Source organism: Pantherophis guttatus, chromosome 10 (assembly GCF_059756535.1).
Source record: "Pantherophis guttatus breed Tessera chromosome 10, ASM5975653v1, whole genome shotgun sequence".
Classification (NCBI taxonomy): Eukaryota; Metazoa; Chordata; class Lepidosauria; order Squamata; family Colubridae; genus Pantherophis; species Pantherophis guttatus.
In genome coordinates this window covers 19,572,809-19,589,477 of record NC_142072.1, presented here as the reverse complement: position 1 = coordinate 19,589,477, position 16,669 = coordinate 19,572,809, and the positions used below count along the sequence as shown (strand labels likewise).

General features: G+C 45.4%; 1 protein-coding gene across 1 annotated transcript in view; it reads right to left on the bottom strand.

Moving 5' to 3' along the window:
• Positions 1 to 16,669, bottom strand: part of FUCA1 (alpha-L-fucosidase 1) — a 28,576-nt gene that overhangs the window by 7,702 nt on the left and 4,205 nt on the right. Inside the window, exons 4-7 of the mRNA XM_034413453.3 lie at positions 13,518 to 13,623; positions 11,380 to 11,580; positions 5,701 to 5,891; positions 1,408 to 1,507 (exon numbers count right to left, since the gene is read on the bottom strand). Of these exons, the coding sequence (XP_034269344.2) occupies positions 1,408 to 1,507; positions 5,701 to 5,891; positions 11,380 to 11,580; positions 13,518 to 13,623 (598 nt within the window). The remainder of the gene's footprint in view (positions 1 to 1,407; positions 1,508 to 5,700; positions 5,892 to 11,379; positions 11,581 to 13,517; positions 13,624 to 16,669) is intronic.

Genomic DNA, 16,669 nt, shown 5'->3' with positions numbered 1-16,669 from the left:
GCTGCAAAGGTTTACCTCCTTCTAGGTTTCTTGGCTAGCTGAAAGCCAAAAAAATGATAATTGTGGAATGCCCTCTCAACAGAGATATGTTAAATGGCAAAATAAACTTCCTGTGCATTCAGTAAAATCACATCATCTTTTTCCTGGTGAAAAGAGTCACACAGTGCTCTGGACTGAATACCCCTAAGTGCTTCCGAGCATGTAATGCAGTGGTGAAATCCATTGGATTCTGTGGGCCTGGCTTGGTGGGTGTGGCAGGGGAAGGATACTGCAAAGTCTCCATTCCCTCCCTACTCCAGGGGAAGGATATTGCAAAATCCCCATTCCTCCCCACTCCTGCAAAATCTCCATTCCCGCCCCACTCTAGGGGAAGGATATTGCAAAATCCCCATTCTCTCCCCACTCCTGCAAAATCTCCATTCCCACCCCACTCCAGGGGAAGGATATTGCAAAATCCCCATTCCCTCCCCCCTCCTGCAAAATCTCCATTCCCACCCCACTCCAGGGGAAGGATATTGCAAAATCCCCATTCCCTCCCCACTCCTGCAAAATCTCCATTCCCACCCCACTCTGGGGCCAGCCAGAGGTGGTATTTGCTGGTTCTCTGAACTACTCAAAATTTCCGTTACCGGTTCTCGGTTTTATGTTCTGCTTTTTTTAAAAAAAAAAAACATTTGCATTTATCAGCAACTGTTTTGTTTGGGGGAAATGTTGGGGTTGGGTTGTTTTTGGTGTTTTAATGATATTAATCTTGCTTTAGATACCCTGCAGATTTGGCTTTTCTCTGTGCGTAATTTATTGTTGTGAGAGACTTCTGTGTTTTTTTTTTAAAAAAAAGATTAGTAAGGAAAATACTTATTTGATTATACATGTAATAACAGCTGCAAGAATTGTTTATGCTCAAAATTGGAAAGCAGAGAAAATACCTTTGGAAGAGGAGATGATAAAAAAAATATGGATTGTGCAGAAATGAATAGATTGACTTTGATGATTAAAGATAGGGAAGAGATAGAGTATTATAGGATATGGAACTGTTTTTATCATTGGTTGGAAAAGAGATATAGAAGATAAAAGTTTTATGATTATATTTAAACATTTGATAGGCAGAATTTTGTCTTAGTAAGGAGACATGAAGATCAAGATAGAAGAAATTTCCTTTTTTGGAAGAAGAAGACGAAGAACTGCTGAAGATAACACCAAGATGTCACAGGGAGGGGGCGATAGATGTACTAAATGTTTGTTTTTATAAAAAATAATAAAAAGTTATATTTTAAAAAAAGAGACTTCTGTGTTGTTGTGGAAAAGAAGCTGACCTAGTTTACAAAACGAATTAAGATTTCCCAAAACATCACACAATGTGCAACTCTAGGTTATTTCCAAACCGGCTTTATTTTTCATGTTGCTTACCTGAGTTCTTGCAGACACAACAGGTGATGAAAGAGTCAGCACATTGTCTTTTGGCCACACCAAGAAAATAGCATAGACTGCGGGTCCCTTTGAGGTATACCTGGAGAGGAACATAAGGCAAAACACTTGAATTGTGGTAAGCAACGTGGAAATATGGAAACAGGCAGCCATGATCCCCCTTGGAGATAACAGGCCTTTCACTTGTGCAACTCCTTCCCTTGATCACTTTGACTGAAGGTGAAGGCCAGAACACTTAGCTTTTCTCACACGCCGCCGGGGCTGATCAGCCCGTGTGATGAAACCCTCAGCCTTGCACACCCTCTAAACATGCAAATATTGCATTACAGTCCGTCCTTGTTTTTCCAACTGCTGCCGTCAACAACATGGCAGGGAACCTGGCAAGGCCTGCGCAAAACTTTCCACAAACTGCCACTGCAGAGAGAGGCTCTTCTAATGTTCTCTTTGTCTTGAGATGCTGCCGAAACTCTACCCTTCCTTGTTTATGGCCATGGGTCACTCCTTCACAGCTGGGCTAGAATCCGAGAAGAGCGAGTCTAGAGGTATTTCACGAGAAGAGCAGGAGTGAAATGCTCCTGGTTCGGACCGGATCGCCCAATCCGGTAGCGATAGTGGTGGGTGGTTCGGAGAACCGGTAGCAAAAATCCCTGCCCCCACCCATGCCCAGCTGAGCCGCACGATCATCAGAGGCTTTTTTCTTTTTACTTTTAAAAGCATTTTTTCTTCGGCCGAAAAAAATGCTTTTAAAAGTAAAAAAAAAAAAGCCTCTGATGATCATGTGGCTCAGCTGGGATCGTCAGAGCCTTCTAAAAGCAATTTTTTACAACCTCTTTGGCTGAAGAGGTTGTAGAAAAAAATGCTTTGAAAAGTAAAAAAAAAAAAAAAGTTGGCCACGCCCACCCAGTCACATTAACCCCCCCTCCCACGCCCACAGAACCGGTAGTAACAAATTTTACGTTTCACCACTGGAGAAGAGTCCTCCACTCCTCTGCTCACAACAGAATCCCTTATGCCACCAGGCTTGAAATTTTCGGCTTAGACAACTTTAGAACTACACCGCCTTCCGTCTGACCTAAGCGTAGGACATAAAATTATCTGCTACAACGTCCTACCTGTCAACTTCAGCTTCAACCACAACAATACACGAGCAAATAATAGAGACAAACTCAAGGTAAACCGCTCCAAACTCGATTGCAGAAAATAGGACTTCAGCAACAGAGTGGTCAATGCCTGGAATGCACTACCTGACTCTGTGGTTTCTTCCCCAAACCCCCAAAACTTTAACCTTAGACTGTCTACTGTAGACCTCACCCCATTCCTAAGAGGTCTGTAAGGGGCGCGCATAAGAGCACCAACGTGCCTACCATCCCTGTCCTACTGTCCCCATTTATTCGTATCCATTTCCTGAATTCACAATCATGTTTATACTTACCGTATTTTTCGGAGTATAAGATGCTCCCCGGACTATAAGACGCACCTACTTTTTTTGGTGAGGAAAACAAAAAAAAAAAGAAATCTGCCTCTGCCTCCCAGCAATTTTGCCTCGTTGCAGCAAACAGCCTGCTTTACTTTCATTTTCGTTTTCAGCATAGCTTGATTAGCACAAGAAAAAAAAAAAAATCTACTCCCAGCAATTTACCTCCTTGCAGCAAGCACTAGAGGCCTGTGCAGCAATAGCCAATGGGAATCCCTGCAGCCTGAAACAGCGGACAGTTGGGAGGCCAATCCGAATGGACAATCAACTTGTGCTAATTAGGCTGTGCTGAAGCTGAAATGGGCTGTTTCTTCTTGCTGCTTACTACAAGGAGGTAAATTGCTGGGAGGCAGAAGCCAAAGGGTGGGGGCCAGTGGGTGGGCGGGGCTACATTCGGTGTATAAGACACACCCAAATTTTCACCCCCTTTTAGAGAAGAAAAAGGTGCGTCTTATACTCTGAAAAATACGGTATATGTTATCTTATACATGCTTGACAAATAAATAAAAAGTTTTCATATGAAATCCTACCATCTTTCTCTTACCTTCCACAGATCCATCAAAGCACTAGCAAGTCAACTAAAATAAACAAAGCCTAAAGTTTAATTATTTTTGAGCACGGAGAGGGGTATTAAGAGAGTCCTTCGAACAGCAGTTGCAAAAGGTTTTAATCTAGGCACGTCCCAGTCACTAAGTCCAAAGTAGCACAAAACAGTACAAAAAGCCAATTTTGAAAACAAATATTCATGGACTGTGAACAGTAAAAGAGGGGAGGGGGCTCTAATGCTCAGTCAACTGAATTTGCACTAGTTATCTGTATTTAACCAGATTTTTTCCCCCCGGATCTTCAAATCACATGCAGCTTCTTGCAAAAGTTGTTGTCTACTACCTCAGTAAAAATAATACACATTTAAACTTTAACTGAGAAGCTTGATGACTATTCTTTCAGCGATTTTTTCTGAATATTCATAGTGTAACCCCCCGCCCCCAAAAGAGAGGCAAAAACATGCCCACTTCTAAGGTAAAAGTGTGTACAGGTAGTCCTTGAGTTACGACCTTAATGGAGTCTGCCTATCACGGTCGTAACTTGGGATGGTTCTAAAGCAGGTCAACCCACGTGACGGATCAGATTTCACAAGCTTTTCTGCAGTGGTTGTTAAATGAATCACTGCAGTTGTAAAGTGAAACTGCAGTTGTTAAGCTGAAAACGGTAAGAAAATTCCTGTTTTCACCAAAAACTTCGTAAGCTTTGGTCACATGAGCGCAGGATGAGGCTAAGTGAGGTCGTGTGATTGTAGGGGGGAGATGGAACTTTGAATCTGGAATGTCTCCCCCACCCACCCCCTACAGAGGTCCATCATAACTTCGAAAAATAGAAGACTCCCTGTAATCATATCAATCTCCTGAAGAAGATCTAATCTCCAGCCAGAAAGTTACAGAAACTTGCTTAGAATTTCAACATTTGTGTATCTGATGACACCTCCTCTTGTTTCTAAGCAGATACAGGCAGTGATTGACTGCACATGTTGTCATCATTAAAAATACAGGAGTAGTCCCAAAAACCTCTTTTACTGCAATAGCTGTGAATTACGTTCATTCACAGCTGAGTCCCAATTAGTTGTAAAAAGTCTTTCGGGAGAAGTCCTTCGGGATAATCACCAACCTTTATTTCCATTGACACTGCCAAAGACCTACTTGGCAAAGCCACACAGAGTCCAGAATCAAAGAGAGATGCCGACTGGGAACAGAATTAACAACGTTGCTTTCCTGCAAAGGGCCTACATGCCTTTGCTCCTCTTTTAAACCTTATGGGAGGGACCAATCATATCCAGCCCTTACTCCTGAGTCGTCCCTTTTGTTTTAACTGTTCGTGCCTTCTGGCAGCTCTGCGCATGCGTGCACTAGGAACAAGCTCCTCCTGTTCCTCTGCCTCTCTGATGTCCGACTTTGGAGGCTCCGGAGTCCGCACATAACTCCCAGATGGCCCTGGCCCCATCTCTGCCTCTGATGCAGAGCCCTCGTCCGGGCCTTCCCCAGACTCCAGGACTGGCCCATGTTGCTCCCCAGATTCCTCACTTTCCGACTCCGCTGCCAGCTCCGCAGGCTGCTGGCGAACCACAACAGCACATTTCGTTTAGTGACTGTTCAAAGTTACAACAGCTCTGAAAAAAGTGAAACAGCATGACCGTTTTCTACACTTGCAACCACTGCAGCATCACGTGATCAAAATTCAGGTGGTTGGCAACTGGCACGTATTTATGATGGTCGCAGTGTCTCAGGTTCCCCTGATCCCCTTTTGCAACTTTCTGACAAACATAGTCAAGGAGGAATTCAAGATTCCCTTAATAACAGATTATTAAATTAACAATTGAAGTGGTTCACTTAACACCTGTGGCAGGAAATGTCGTAAAATGGGAGCAAAATTCACTTAGTAACTGTCTCGCTTAGCAATGGAAATCTTGGGCTCAATTGTGGTCGTAAGCCGAGGACTACCTGTAAAGCCAAATTTTTGCTCGTAGAAGTGTTAGAGACAATGCAATTCAACCTAGCAATAAGGATAAATTTTCTGACAGCGAGAACAATCAACCCAGGGAACAGAAGTTGACTTTGGAAGTTGTGGGAGCTTTATCACTGGAAGCTTTCAAGAAGAGACTGGACTGCCATCTGACAGAAATGGGGTAGGGTCTCCTGCTTGGGTGGGGGGGTTGGACTAAATGACCTACAAAGTCCCTTCCAACTCTCTTATTCTGTTCTGTTCTGTTCAGTGCAGCCAAGAGTCTGTCTCAACGAACTTTGCCTTACCAGGTCTCCTCACTGCGGTTCTCCTTCTGGGTCCTCCAAGGCCTGGATTCGTATATGGCCTCCCCGTTCACCTTCAGCCACATGCCAAGGGCCAGGAGCCTCTCTTGGAAGATTGGAGCAATCTGTCCTTCTTTGGTGGGCCCCACATTGAGAAGGTAATTCCCTCCGTAACTGATAGTACGTACCAGTTGCTATGACGAAAGTAGAAAGAGAACAAAAATGTATTTTAAACTCTTTACAGCAAGGGTCTCCAATTTTGGCAACTTTAAGCCTGGCGGACTTCAACTTGAAGTCCACCAGGCTTAAAGTTGCCAAGGTTGGAGACCCCTGTTTTATAGCAATGCTTTTCGTCTGGTGGAATTCCATGCTTTGGAAAACATTGGGTACGCTGCCATGAAAGCATCTGCATAGCTCAGAACTTCTGCCAAAGGATTGATTGATTGATTGGGAAATTGGTAGTGGGAGTGGCTTGCTTCCATCTTCTCATGTTCCTAAACTCTTTCTTCCCATATTGTCTTTGGGGAAGGGGGGGGGTTGAGGATAGCATGGGGAAGGGGGGGGAAAGTAAAGTTTTAAAGACTGGGAAGCAGTCTCCCATCATTTATATCAGGGGTGAAATGCTCCTGGTTCGGACCGGATCGCCCGATACGGTAGCGATGGCGGCGGGTGGTTCGGAGAACCGGTAGCAAAAATCCCTGCTCCCCTCCCCCCATGCCCAGCTGAGCTGCACGATCATCAGAGGCTTTTTTTTTTTTTTTTTTACTTTTAAAAGCATTTTTTCTACAACCTCTTCCGATGAAAAAATGCTTTTAAAAGTAAAAAAAAAAAAAAGCCTCTGACGATCGCGCGGCTCAGCTGGGATCCTCAGAGGCTTTTCAAAGCATTTTTTTCTGCAACCTCTTGGCACAAGAGGTGGTAAAAAAAATGCTTTGAAAAGTCTCTGACGATCCCAGCTGAGTTGCCTGATCGGCAGAGGCTTTTCAAAGCATTAGAAAAAATGCTTTGAAAAGTTAAAAAAAAAAAAAAGTTGGCCACACCCACCCAGCCACATTACATCCCCCCACCAAGCCATGCCCACAGAACCGGTAGTAACAAATTTTACATTTCACCCCGATTCATATTTTCTAAGAAGGCCCATGAACACCCTGTATGGGATCAGAGACGTTCTAGGACAGGGATGGCTAACCTTTTCCAGACTGAGTGCCCAAAGCGCCCGAACCCCCCAAATGCAACGTGCGTGCGCCCCCCCGTACATGCTCCCGCACATGCGAGCGTGCCCCTTGCACCTGCCCCACTCCTGCACATGCCATGCACCCTGCCTTCCGCAGATACGTGGCAGAGACCCAACGACCAGCTGGCCGGCAGGAGGCACGCGTGCATGCGCGGTGGAGCTGAACTGGGGCGACGGCTCGTGTGCCATCAGAGAGGGCGCTGCGTGCCACGTCTGGCACACATGCCATAGGTTCGCCATCATGGTTCTAGGAAGTAATACTAGAGATTGTTGGGGGGGGGTTTGCTCCTTTATTTTTATTAATAAAGTAAATTCTTTACTTTACTAGAAGAAAGTAAATTCTTCTAGTAAGAGTATCAGGAGTATTCTACGGGGGAAGAAAACAGTAAATCAACAGAGAGGGCTCGCAACTTGGGTGTCCTCCTGGATGCACGGCTGTCTTTAGAAGAGCATATGACGGCCGTGGCCAGGGGGGCTTTTTATCAGGTTCGCCTGATTCGCCAGTTGCGTCCCTTTCTGGATCAGGACTCCTTACGCATGGTCACTCATGCCCTAGTCACTTCCCGCCTGGACTACTGCAATGCTCTCTACATGGGGCTCCCCTTGAAGAGCACCCGGAGGCTCCAACTGGTCCAGAATGCGGCCACGTGGGTGATTATGGGAGCGTCATGGCGCTCCCATGTAACACCTCTCCTGTGTGAGCTGCACTGGCTACCGGTGGTCCTCCGGGTACGATTCAAGGTGTTGGTCACCACCTTTAGAGCGCTCCATGGCTTAGGGCCTGGATATTTACGGGACCGCCTTCTGCCACCGAGAGCCTCCCACCGGCCAGTACGCTCCCACAGAGAGGGGCTCCTCCGGGTGCCGTCGGCCAAACAATGCCGACTGGCAGCCCCCAGGGGGAGAGCTTTCTCTGTGGAAGCACCTGCCCTCTGGAACGAGCTCCTCCCGGAGATACGGATGATTCCGGACTTACGTACTTTCTGTCGGGCCCTCAAAACCTTTTTATTTCATCAAGTCGGGCTGGCCTAATCTCTCTAATTGTGTATTTTAATTTGGATTTTTAATGGGGGATTTTAACTGTCGGGCTAAAATGTTTAATTTATTTTTAGATTGTTTTTAAATTTTGTATTTTATGTTTTTTACTTCTGGCTGTTCACCGCCCTGAGTCCTTCGGGAGAAGGGCGGTATATAAATTTAAATATTAAATTAAATTAAATTAAGTCACATGGGGAACCTGGTGGATACCAAAGGAAGTGCCTACAAGTTAACACTTATGATCACAACTGAGCACCGAATTATGGCTGTACGTCATCCTGCTCGTTAAACAGATCAACAAATCAAACTGATTTGATTTTAGGATATTTTTAGTGGTGGCCATTAAATGAAGGCGGCGGTCCTTAAGAGAACACATTGCTTGCAACGGGCATTTTTTTTGCTAGAAACCGGAAGTAAATGATAGTGTCCAGCAAAAAGACATTGTACATTGACGTGTCCACTGCAAATCGCTGTAAATGTGGGCCAGTCACCAATGCTTCGAATCTGAGTTAATTCGTATCTTTTTGGGATGGTCTTTGAACCAACTTCGACCATTAAACAAGCAACCAGTCGTTAAGCAAGCAACTGGTTGTTAAGCAATGCCACTGTAAACTATAGATTCATTCATCCCAAGGGGTTTTCTAATCCAGATCTAAAAAGAACAATAAACTGCATATGTGAGTCAATTTAAGCTGAAGGGTACTTTATAGTACTGATTTTGAAATGCTTTAATCATCATATACTGAAACGGCCCCTGGTGTCTTAATAATGAAGAGATAATAATAATAATTATAATTAAAGATAATTTAGTTGCATTTACGTATTCCTGGAATCCTATCCTGCTTTCAAAGGCCTAACAATTGCAGGAAAGGCCCAGCAATTCCTGGAAACCATTCCCGCTTTCAAAGGCCTAATAAAATCCCATTTTTATATTCATTGTTGTGATTTTCTTTGTACTTTTGAGACTGTGCAAGACGAGATCAACTCACACACACAAGCACATACACAAAATGGATCAAGCACACACACAAAATGGAGGTCAAGGCAGCAAGCCAGCTCTGGCCATTTGAGTGGAAAGGAACACCAGGAGGCTGCAGATTATCTGGGGGAAATCTGTAGAAAATTCCTGTCCTTTGCTTTACTAGCATATCAGTTGCAGGAATTGACACCTCTCCATCAGGCCGCCTAGGTTTGCTCAGTTGTTCGTTCACCTTTTCAATTTGAGCTAGTTTGGTCTAGTGTAGGGGTCAGCCACCTGCGACTCTGGAGCCGCATGTGGCTCTTTCACCCCTCTGCTGCGGCTCCCTGTCACTCAAAATGTGTGTGTCACAACCGCCAATGTGCGACACCTGCCAGCACGCGATTTATTGAGCTTTTCAACCCCTGGTAGGCCAACCGCGGATAAATCCAAGAAAAGAAAAGTTTCAGAAGAAAACAGAACATTTAATTCAACGACAGATGCTAGTTTTGTGACCACTCAAGAAATAGTCAGGCACAGGAAGGGTTTTGTGGCTCCTGGTGTTTTCTTTTCTGTGGGAAACAGGTCCAAATGGCTCTTTGAGTGTTTAAGGTTGCAGACCCCTGTTCTAGTGATTAAGGCACCAGGCTGGAAACCAGGAGACAGTGAGGGCCTCAGGCCTGGAAAACTGGCTGGGTATCCTAGGTCAGTCCCTCTCTCTCAGCCCGACCTACTTCTCAGGGTTGTTGTTGAGGGGAAAAAGGCGCATTGCATACATTCATGGCCTGGAGTGACTTATAAAGTAATAAATACAGGATAAAAATCTAATAAATAAAAGCCTGTCCCTGAAGTGGAAGGTAGACCCCTGTGGGAACTGCAATCTCACCCAATTCTCTTGGATACAAACGTGGAGAGTATTGCAGTATTGCAAGCAAACTCTGCCCACAGCCTGGAGTTCGATCTTGATCGGCTCAAGTTTGACTCAGCCTTCCGTCCTTCTGAGGTCGATGAGGACCCAGATGGTTGGGGGGAAATATGCTGACTCTTTAAACCGTTTAGAGAGGGCTGCGAAGGACTAGGAAGTGATACAGGTAGCCCTTGACTTACACCAATTCGTTTAGTGACCGTTCAACGTTAGAATGGCACTGAAAAAAGTGAGTTATGACCGTTTTTCACAGTTGCGACCTTTCCAGCATCCCCTCTCATCATGCGATCAAAATTCAGATGCTTGGCAACTGACTCCTATTTATGACCGTTGCTGTGTCCCAAAATCACATGATCCCCTTTTGCGACCTCCTGACAAGCAAAGTCAATGGGGATGCTGAATTCACTTAACAACCGGGTTATTAACTTATCCAAGTGATTCACTTTAACTACTGAGGCAAGAAAGGTCATAAAGTGGGGCTAAATTCACTTAACAAATGTCTCACTTCGCAACAGAAATTTTGGGCTCATTTGCAGTCGTAAGTTGAGAACTACCTCAGTGGTGGGTTTCAAAATTTTTTTACTACCGGTTCTGTGGGTGTGGCTTGATGGGAGTGGCATGGCTTGGTGGGCGTGGCAGGGGAAGGATACTGTAAAATCTCCATTCCCTCTCCACTCCAGGGGAAGGATTTTATTTTTTTATTTTTATTTTTATTTATTTTTATATGCCGCCCTTCTCCAGAGACTCAGGGCGGCTTACAATGCGTTAAGTAATAGCCTTCATACTTTTGTATGTTATACAAAGTCAGCTTATTGCCCCCACAAACCGGGTCCTCATTTTACCCACCTTAGAAAGGATGGAAGGCTGAGTCGACCTTGAGGTTACTGTAAAATCCCCATCCCTTCTCCACACCTGGGGGAAGGATACTGCAAAATCCCCATTTCCTCCCCACTCCTGGGGAAGGATACTGTAAAATCCCCATTCCCCATTCCCTCCCCACTCCTGGGGAAGGATATTGTAAAATCCGCATTCCCTCCCCACTCCTGGGGAAAGATATTGTAAAATCCGCATTCCCTCCCCACTCCTGGGGAAGGATACTGTGAAATTTCCATTCCCTCCCCACTCCTGGGGAAGGATACTGCAAAATCCCCATTCCCTCCCATTCCTGGGGAAGGATACTGTAAAATCTTCATTCCTGCCTCACTCCAGGGGAAGGATACTGTGAAATCTCCATTCCGTCCCCAATCCAGGGGAAGGATACTGCAAAATCCCCATTCCCTCCCGATCAGCTGGGATTTGGGAGGCAGAGAATAGATGGGGGTGGGGCCAGTCAGAATTTTTACTACCGGTTCTCCGAACTACTCAAAATTTCCGCTACCGGTTCTCCAGAACTGGTCAGAACCTGCTGAAACCCACCTCTGGACTACCTGCATAAGTTAATGGTATTGTTGCAGCTCCAGCAGCTCTTTTTAGCTTCCACTGAACTGGGCATCCCCTCAAGCTTTGCTTACCCTTCCCAGAGCTTACCTGAATAATGGTGAACTCATTCATGACTTCAAAAATTTGCATGTTGCTGCGATACCCCCAGGACCTTTTGTCAACAGAGCTGCACATCTCCCACTTGTGGTCTGGCAGAGAGCCGGGCTCGAATTTATCCTGGCAGTTGTAGTAGCCCCCATGTCTGCAGGAGCAATTGATGCCCCATCGATCGTTCACCACCACCGTATCCTGGAAAGAGAAATCCAGAAGAAACCTTTGAAGTTGCTGGGTTGCATGACTGTCTTTTTAAAGAGTAAAACAAGGACTTTACCAGGACCTTCAAAGTGGGCCGACTCACACAATGTTAGTCCGTCTGAGCTCTTCAACCATGGATGGGTCAGTCAAAATCAAGGGAAGGCAACTAAAGGGGCGGAAGCAGCCTCCAAATACCAATCAATTGCAATTCTCAGCAGCCCCAGTCAGCCTGGGGAGGGATTCTGAAAATCCCAGTTCATCTACATTAGGAATTGCACTTAGACTTATATACCGCTTTGGGAGTAGGGCGGTATACAAATTTAATAAAATGAAAAAAAAAAAATGAAAATGAAAATAGTGCTTTTTACAGCCCTCTCTAATCAGTTTACAGAGTCAGCATATGGGCCCCAACAATCTGGGCCCTCATTTTACCCACCTCGGAAGGATGGAAGGCTGAGTCAACCTTGAGCCGGTTAGGATTGAACTGCTGGCAGTGGGCAGAATTAGCCTGCAATACTGCATTCTAACCACTGTGCACCATGGATGGATGGGTGGGTGGAAGGAAGGAAGGAAGAGGAAAAGGAAAAGCAATATCACTTAGACTTATATACCGCTTCATAGTGCTTTTTACAGCCCTCTCTAAGAGGTTTATAAAGTCAGCATATTGCCCCCCAACAATCTGGGTCCTCATTTTACCCACCTCGGAAGGATGGAAGGCTGAATCAACCTTGAGCCAGTCAGGATTGAACTGCTGGCAGTGGGTAGAGTAAGCCTGTGATGCTGCATTGTAACCACTGGGAGGAAGGGAAGGGAAGGGAAGGGAAGGGGAGGGAGGGAGGGGAGGAAGGAAGGAAGGAAGCAAGCAAGCAATATCACTTAGACTTATATACTGCTTCACAGTACTTCACAGCCCTCTCTAAGCGGTTTACAGAGTTAGCCTATTGCCCCCAACAATCTGGGTCCTCAGTTTACCCACCTCGGAAGGATGGAAGGCTGAGTCATACAGATTAACTAAGATTTCCTCTGCTCTCTTATCAAAATATTAAGCCTTACTATGATATAGCTCCAAACAGTCTCACAATTTGATTGAGAGCAAAGGCACAAGAATAGGCCAATTGGTTGATAAGTCTCCCCTCCAGGTTGCACTCCAAGGTTGGTTCTTGATGCTGCTGGCACCTCCCATCGCTCTCCTTCTACAGTCTTAAACTTTCTACACCTAGAACTACTAAGTGTAGCTAGGTTCTCTCCACATTTCTTTGTAATATGTAGGATAGGAACTTTTTGCACTTCTGACCTCTTGAGCAGGAGTGAAATCCAGCAGGCTCTGACAGGTTCTGGAGAACCGGTAACGGAAATTTTGAGTAGTTTGGAGAACTGGTAAATACCACCTCTGGCTGGCCCCAGAGTGGGGTGGGAATGGAGATTTTGCAATATCCTTCCCCCAGGAGGGGGGAGGGAATGGGGATTTTGCAGTATCCTTCCCCCAGGAGTGGGGTGGGAATGGAGATTTTGCAATATGCTTTCCCCAGGAGCGGGGAAGGAATGGGGATTTTGCAGTATCCTTCCCCCAGGAGTGAGGTGGGAATGGGGATTTTGAAATATCCTTCCTCCAGGAGTGGGGAGAGAATGGGGATTTTGCAGTATACTTCCCCTGCCACGCCTACCAAGCCACGCCCACCAAGCTAAGGCCACAGAACCGGTAGTAAAAAAATTTGGATTTCACCACTGCTCTTGAGGTGCCCAACCTATGAACCCTCCAGTAACACCAGGTTACCTCTCCCCGCAGGACCAGGAAAGTGAGGCCAAAGTTTCATTTTGGATGTGACCAGGTGCAAAGGACCCAAGGATCAGAAGTCATTTTAATGGTTCCCTCTTAGTCTAAGCAAACAGGAGAACAGCCTCCAGGTCCAAACACCTGCAAGTGCAGATACCTTAACTGGGCTATCATTGTATAGCCAGGCAAGGAAGGAAGTTGAATTCCAATACGTATCTGGAGCTTCCCAATCGCCATCCGACCAAATGAGATCCGGCTTGTACCTAAACAGACAAGTGATAAAATCAAGAGGTTTTAACGGCTGCATTCTTGACTTATGACCACCATTGAGCCCAACATTTCTGTTGTTAAGCGAGACATTTGTCAAATGATTTTTGACCCATTGTATGACCTTTCTTGCCAGAGTTGTTAAGTGAATCACTGCAGCTGTTACATTACTAACACAGTTGCTAAGTGAATCTGGCTTCCTTGTTGGTAGGTTGCAAAAGGTGATTGCATGACCCCGGGAGACTGCAATCGTCATAAATACAAGCCAGTTCCCAAGTGTCCACATTTTGATCATGTGACCACGGGGATGCTGCAATGAACGTTAAGTGTGAAAAATGATCAGAAGTCACTTTTTCAGTGCTATTGTAACTTCAACCCACTGTCGAGGACTACCTGTTTTGGATCATCCTGCTGAGCCTTTTGATTTCTCCATGATGACATCACTGTAATTAATTAACGAAATATAACAGCTGATGGCAAATCTAGACAGCATACTAAAAAGCAGAGACATCACTCTTCCCAACAAAAGTGCATGTCGTCAAAGCTATGGTTTTCCCAGTTGCAATGGATGGCTGTGAAAGTTGGACCATAAGGAAGGCTGAGCGGCAAAGAATTGAGGCCTTTGAACTCTGGTGCTGGAGAAGACTCCTGCGAGTCCCTTGGACTGCAAGGCGATCAAACCGGTCAGTCCTAGAGGAGATCAACCCTGACTGCTCTTTAGAAGGCCAGATCCTGAAGATGAAATTCAAATACTTTGGCCACCTAATGAGAAGGAAGGACTCACTGGAGAAGAGCCTAATGCTGGGAAAGATTGAGGGCAAAAGAAGAAGGGGACGACGGAGAACAAGGTGGCTGGATGGAGTCACTGAAGCAGTCGGCGTGAGCTTAAATGGACTCCAGAGGATCGTAGAGGACAGGAAGGCCTGGAGGAACGTTGTCCATGGGGTTGCAATGGGTCGCATACAACTTCGTGACTAACAACAACAGCAGCTTATATTTCTATATTATATGTACAAGAAGTTCTAGTTTAGCAAGTGCCTCATTTAGCAGCACATTTGCTATTACAATGGTGATGGAAAGTCATTTTTAAGACCATCCTTATGGCCTTTTGAGGGTCTGCAAAGCAAAGCTGAAGTAAGATCACAAGCACAGTTGGTGGCTTTATGTAGGGATCGTTTTACTTAAAGACTACCTGTGTATAGATCACTATTTTGTACAAAAAATGTTGGGGGTAGAGGAGGAGGGAGAGACAGGGAGGGTGGCCAGAAGGTTGATATTATATAGAGCAATAGAGATGGGGTATTATTTTGTGCCTCGGGGTTAAGGTTAGGGTTGTATTTTTTTGTATTTTAACGACTCGTATTTTTTTGTATTTTCTTCTTTTTCCCCTTCATAGAATTTCCTCCCTTGCAGAGGAGAGAGAGAGGCTGCTTGGACAAGCTCTCTCTTCCTAAACGGCTTTTCTTTGCTGCACAGGCTGCAGCTTCCCTGAAAAATGTTAAAGGCACCTTAGCTCAGCTCTGCAATCTTAATTCCCGTATTTTTCAGACTATAAGATGCACCGGAGTATAAGACGCACCAAGATTTCAAAGTGGTAAACAAGAAAAAAAACCACAGTTTTTGCCCTCCCCAGTCCCCAGGAGCACTCTGCAGGCCTCCAAGGTCCTTTCCAACTCTGTTACTGTTACTGGCCTCCCAAACCCTCTGTGCGTCCCGTTTTTGTGAAAAACGGGGCCTGCGGAGGGTTTGGGAGGCCTGCAGAGTGCTCCTGGGGACTGAGGAGGCAAAAACGCTGTTTTTGCAAAAAATGCCCCCGTTTTCAAGAAAAACAGGGCCGTTTTTGGCATCCCAACCTCCCACGCACCATGTTTTTGCCCTCCCCAGCCCCCAGGAGCTTTGCTGGCTGAGGAACTCTGGAGTTGTAGTCCACAAGTCTTAAAAGTTGCCAAGGTTGGAGACCCCTGATCTAAACAGTCCAAAAAGTTTGGTTTGTTCGAGCTTGTAGTTTAGCTCCTGGACTAGGTAAAATCTTCAGCGGGATTTTGAGTGAACTGTTTCACCCAACTTCTATTTACCGTATTTTTCAGAGTATAAGACGCACCGGAGTATAAGACGCACCTACCTTTTTTTGTGAGGAAAAGAAGAAAAAGAAATCTCTCTCTGCCTCTGAGCAATTTTGCCTCATTGCAGCAAACAGCAAACAGCCTGCTTTACTTTCATTTTCGTTTTCAGCATAGCTTGATTAGCACAAGGAAAAAAAAATCTGCTCCAGCAATTTACCTCTTTGCAGCAAGCAGCAGAGCCCTGAGCAAAACAGCTGAGAGCAAATCAGCTGAGAGTTGGGAGGCCAATCCAAACAACTTGTGCTAATTAGCCTGTGTTGAAGCTGAAAGGAGCTGTTTTTTCTTGCTGTTTGCTGCAAGGAAGTAAATTGCTGGGAGGCAAAGGGTGGGGGCCAGTGGGTGGGTGGGGCTACATTCGATGTATAAAATGCACCTAAATTTTCACCGCCTTTTAGGGGGGAAAAAGGTGTGTCCTATACTCCAAAAAATACGATATTCAGGTCTTGTGCTTTGTGGGTTCTGTGACTGGTTTGTTTGGGTAGTGCGAAATTCAACTGGTGAGGAGGTGGTTGGTTCTGTCATTGATTGGTTGTATGGATGGTCCGGTTTCTTATAGGTTCATATGCTGGTTCTAAGTCAAATGTGTTATTGATGGATCCATTTGTAGTGTAACAGGCTTCAATGAATTTGTGTGCATTTTGGCAGAATAATTTTGTGATTTTGCCGTGCTCAATGACTTTGGCTTTGTCCCAATCAAACTGGCGTTGTCCCTTGTGAATGTGGCTGGAGATTAGGGACTTCTGGTCATGCCTCTTGACTGCCAGTTGAATTCAAATAATCAGTCACATGACCAATTGACCACAACAACACACAAGACCTATATCTGTGTTGGTGAACCTATGGAACGCGTGCCGGAAGTGACAGGCAGAACCATCCTGCGTGGGCCGTGCAGCCTCGCTGGCTCCTCTTCCGTGTTCTT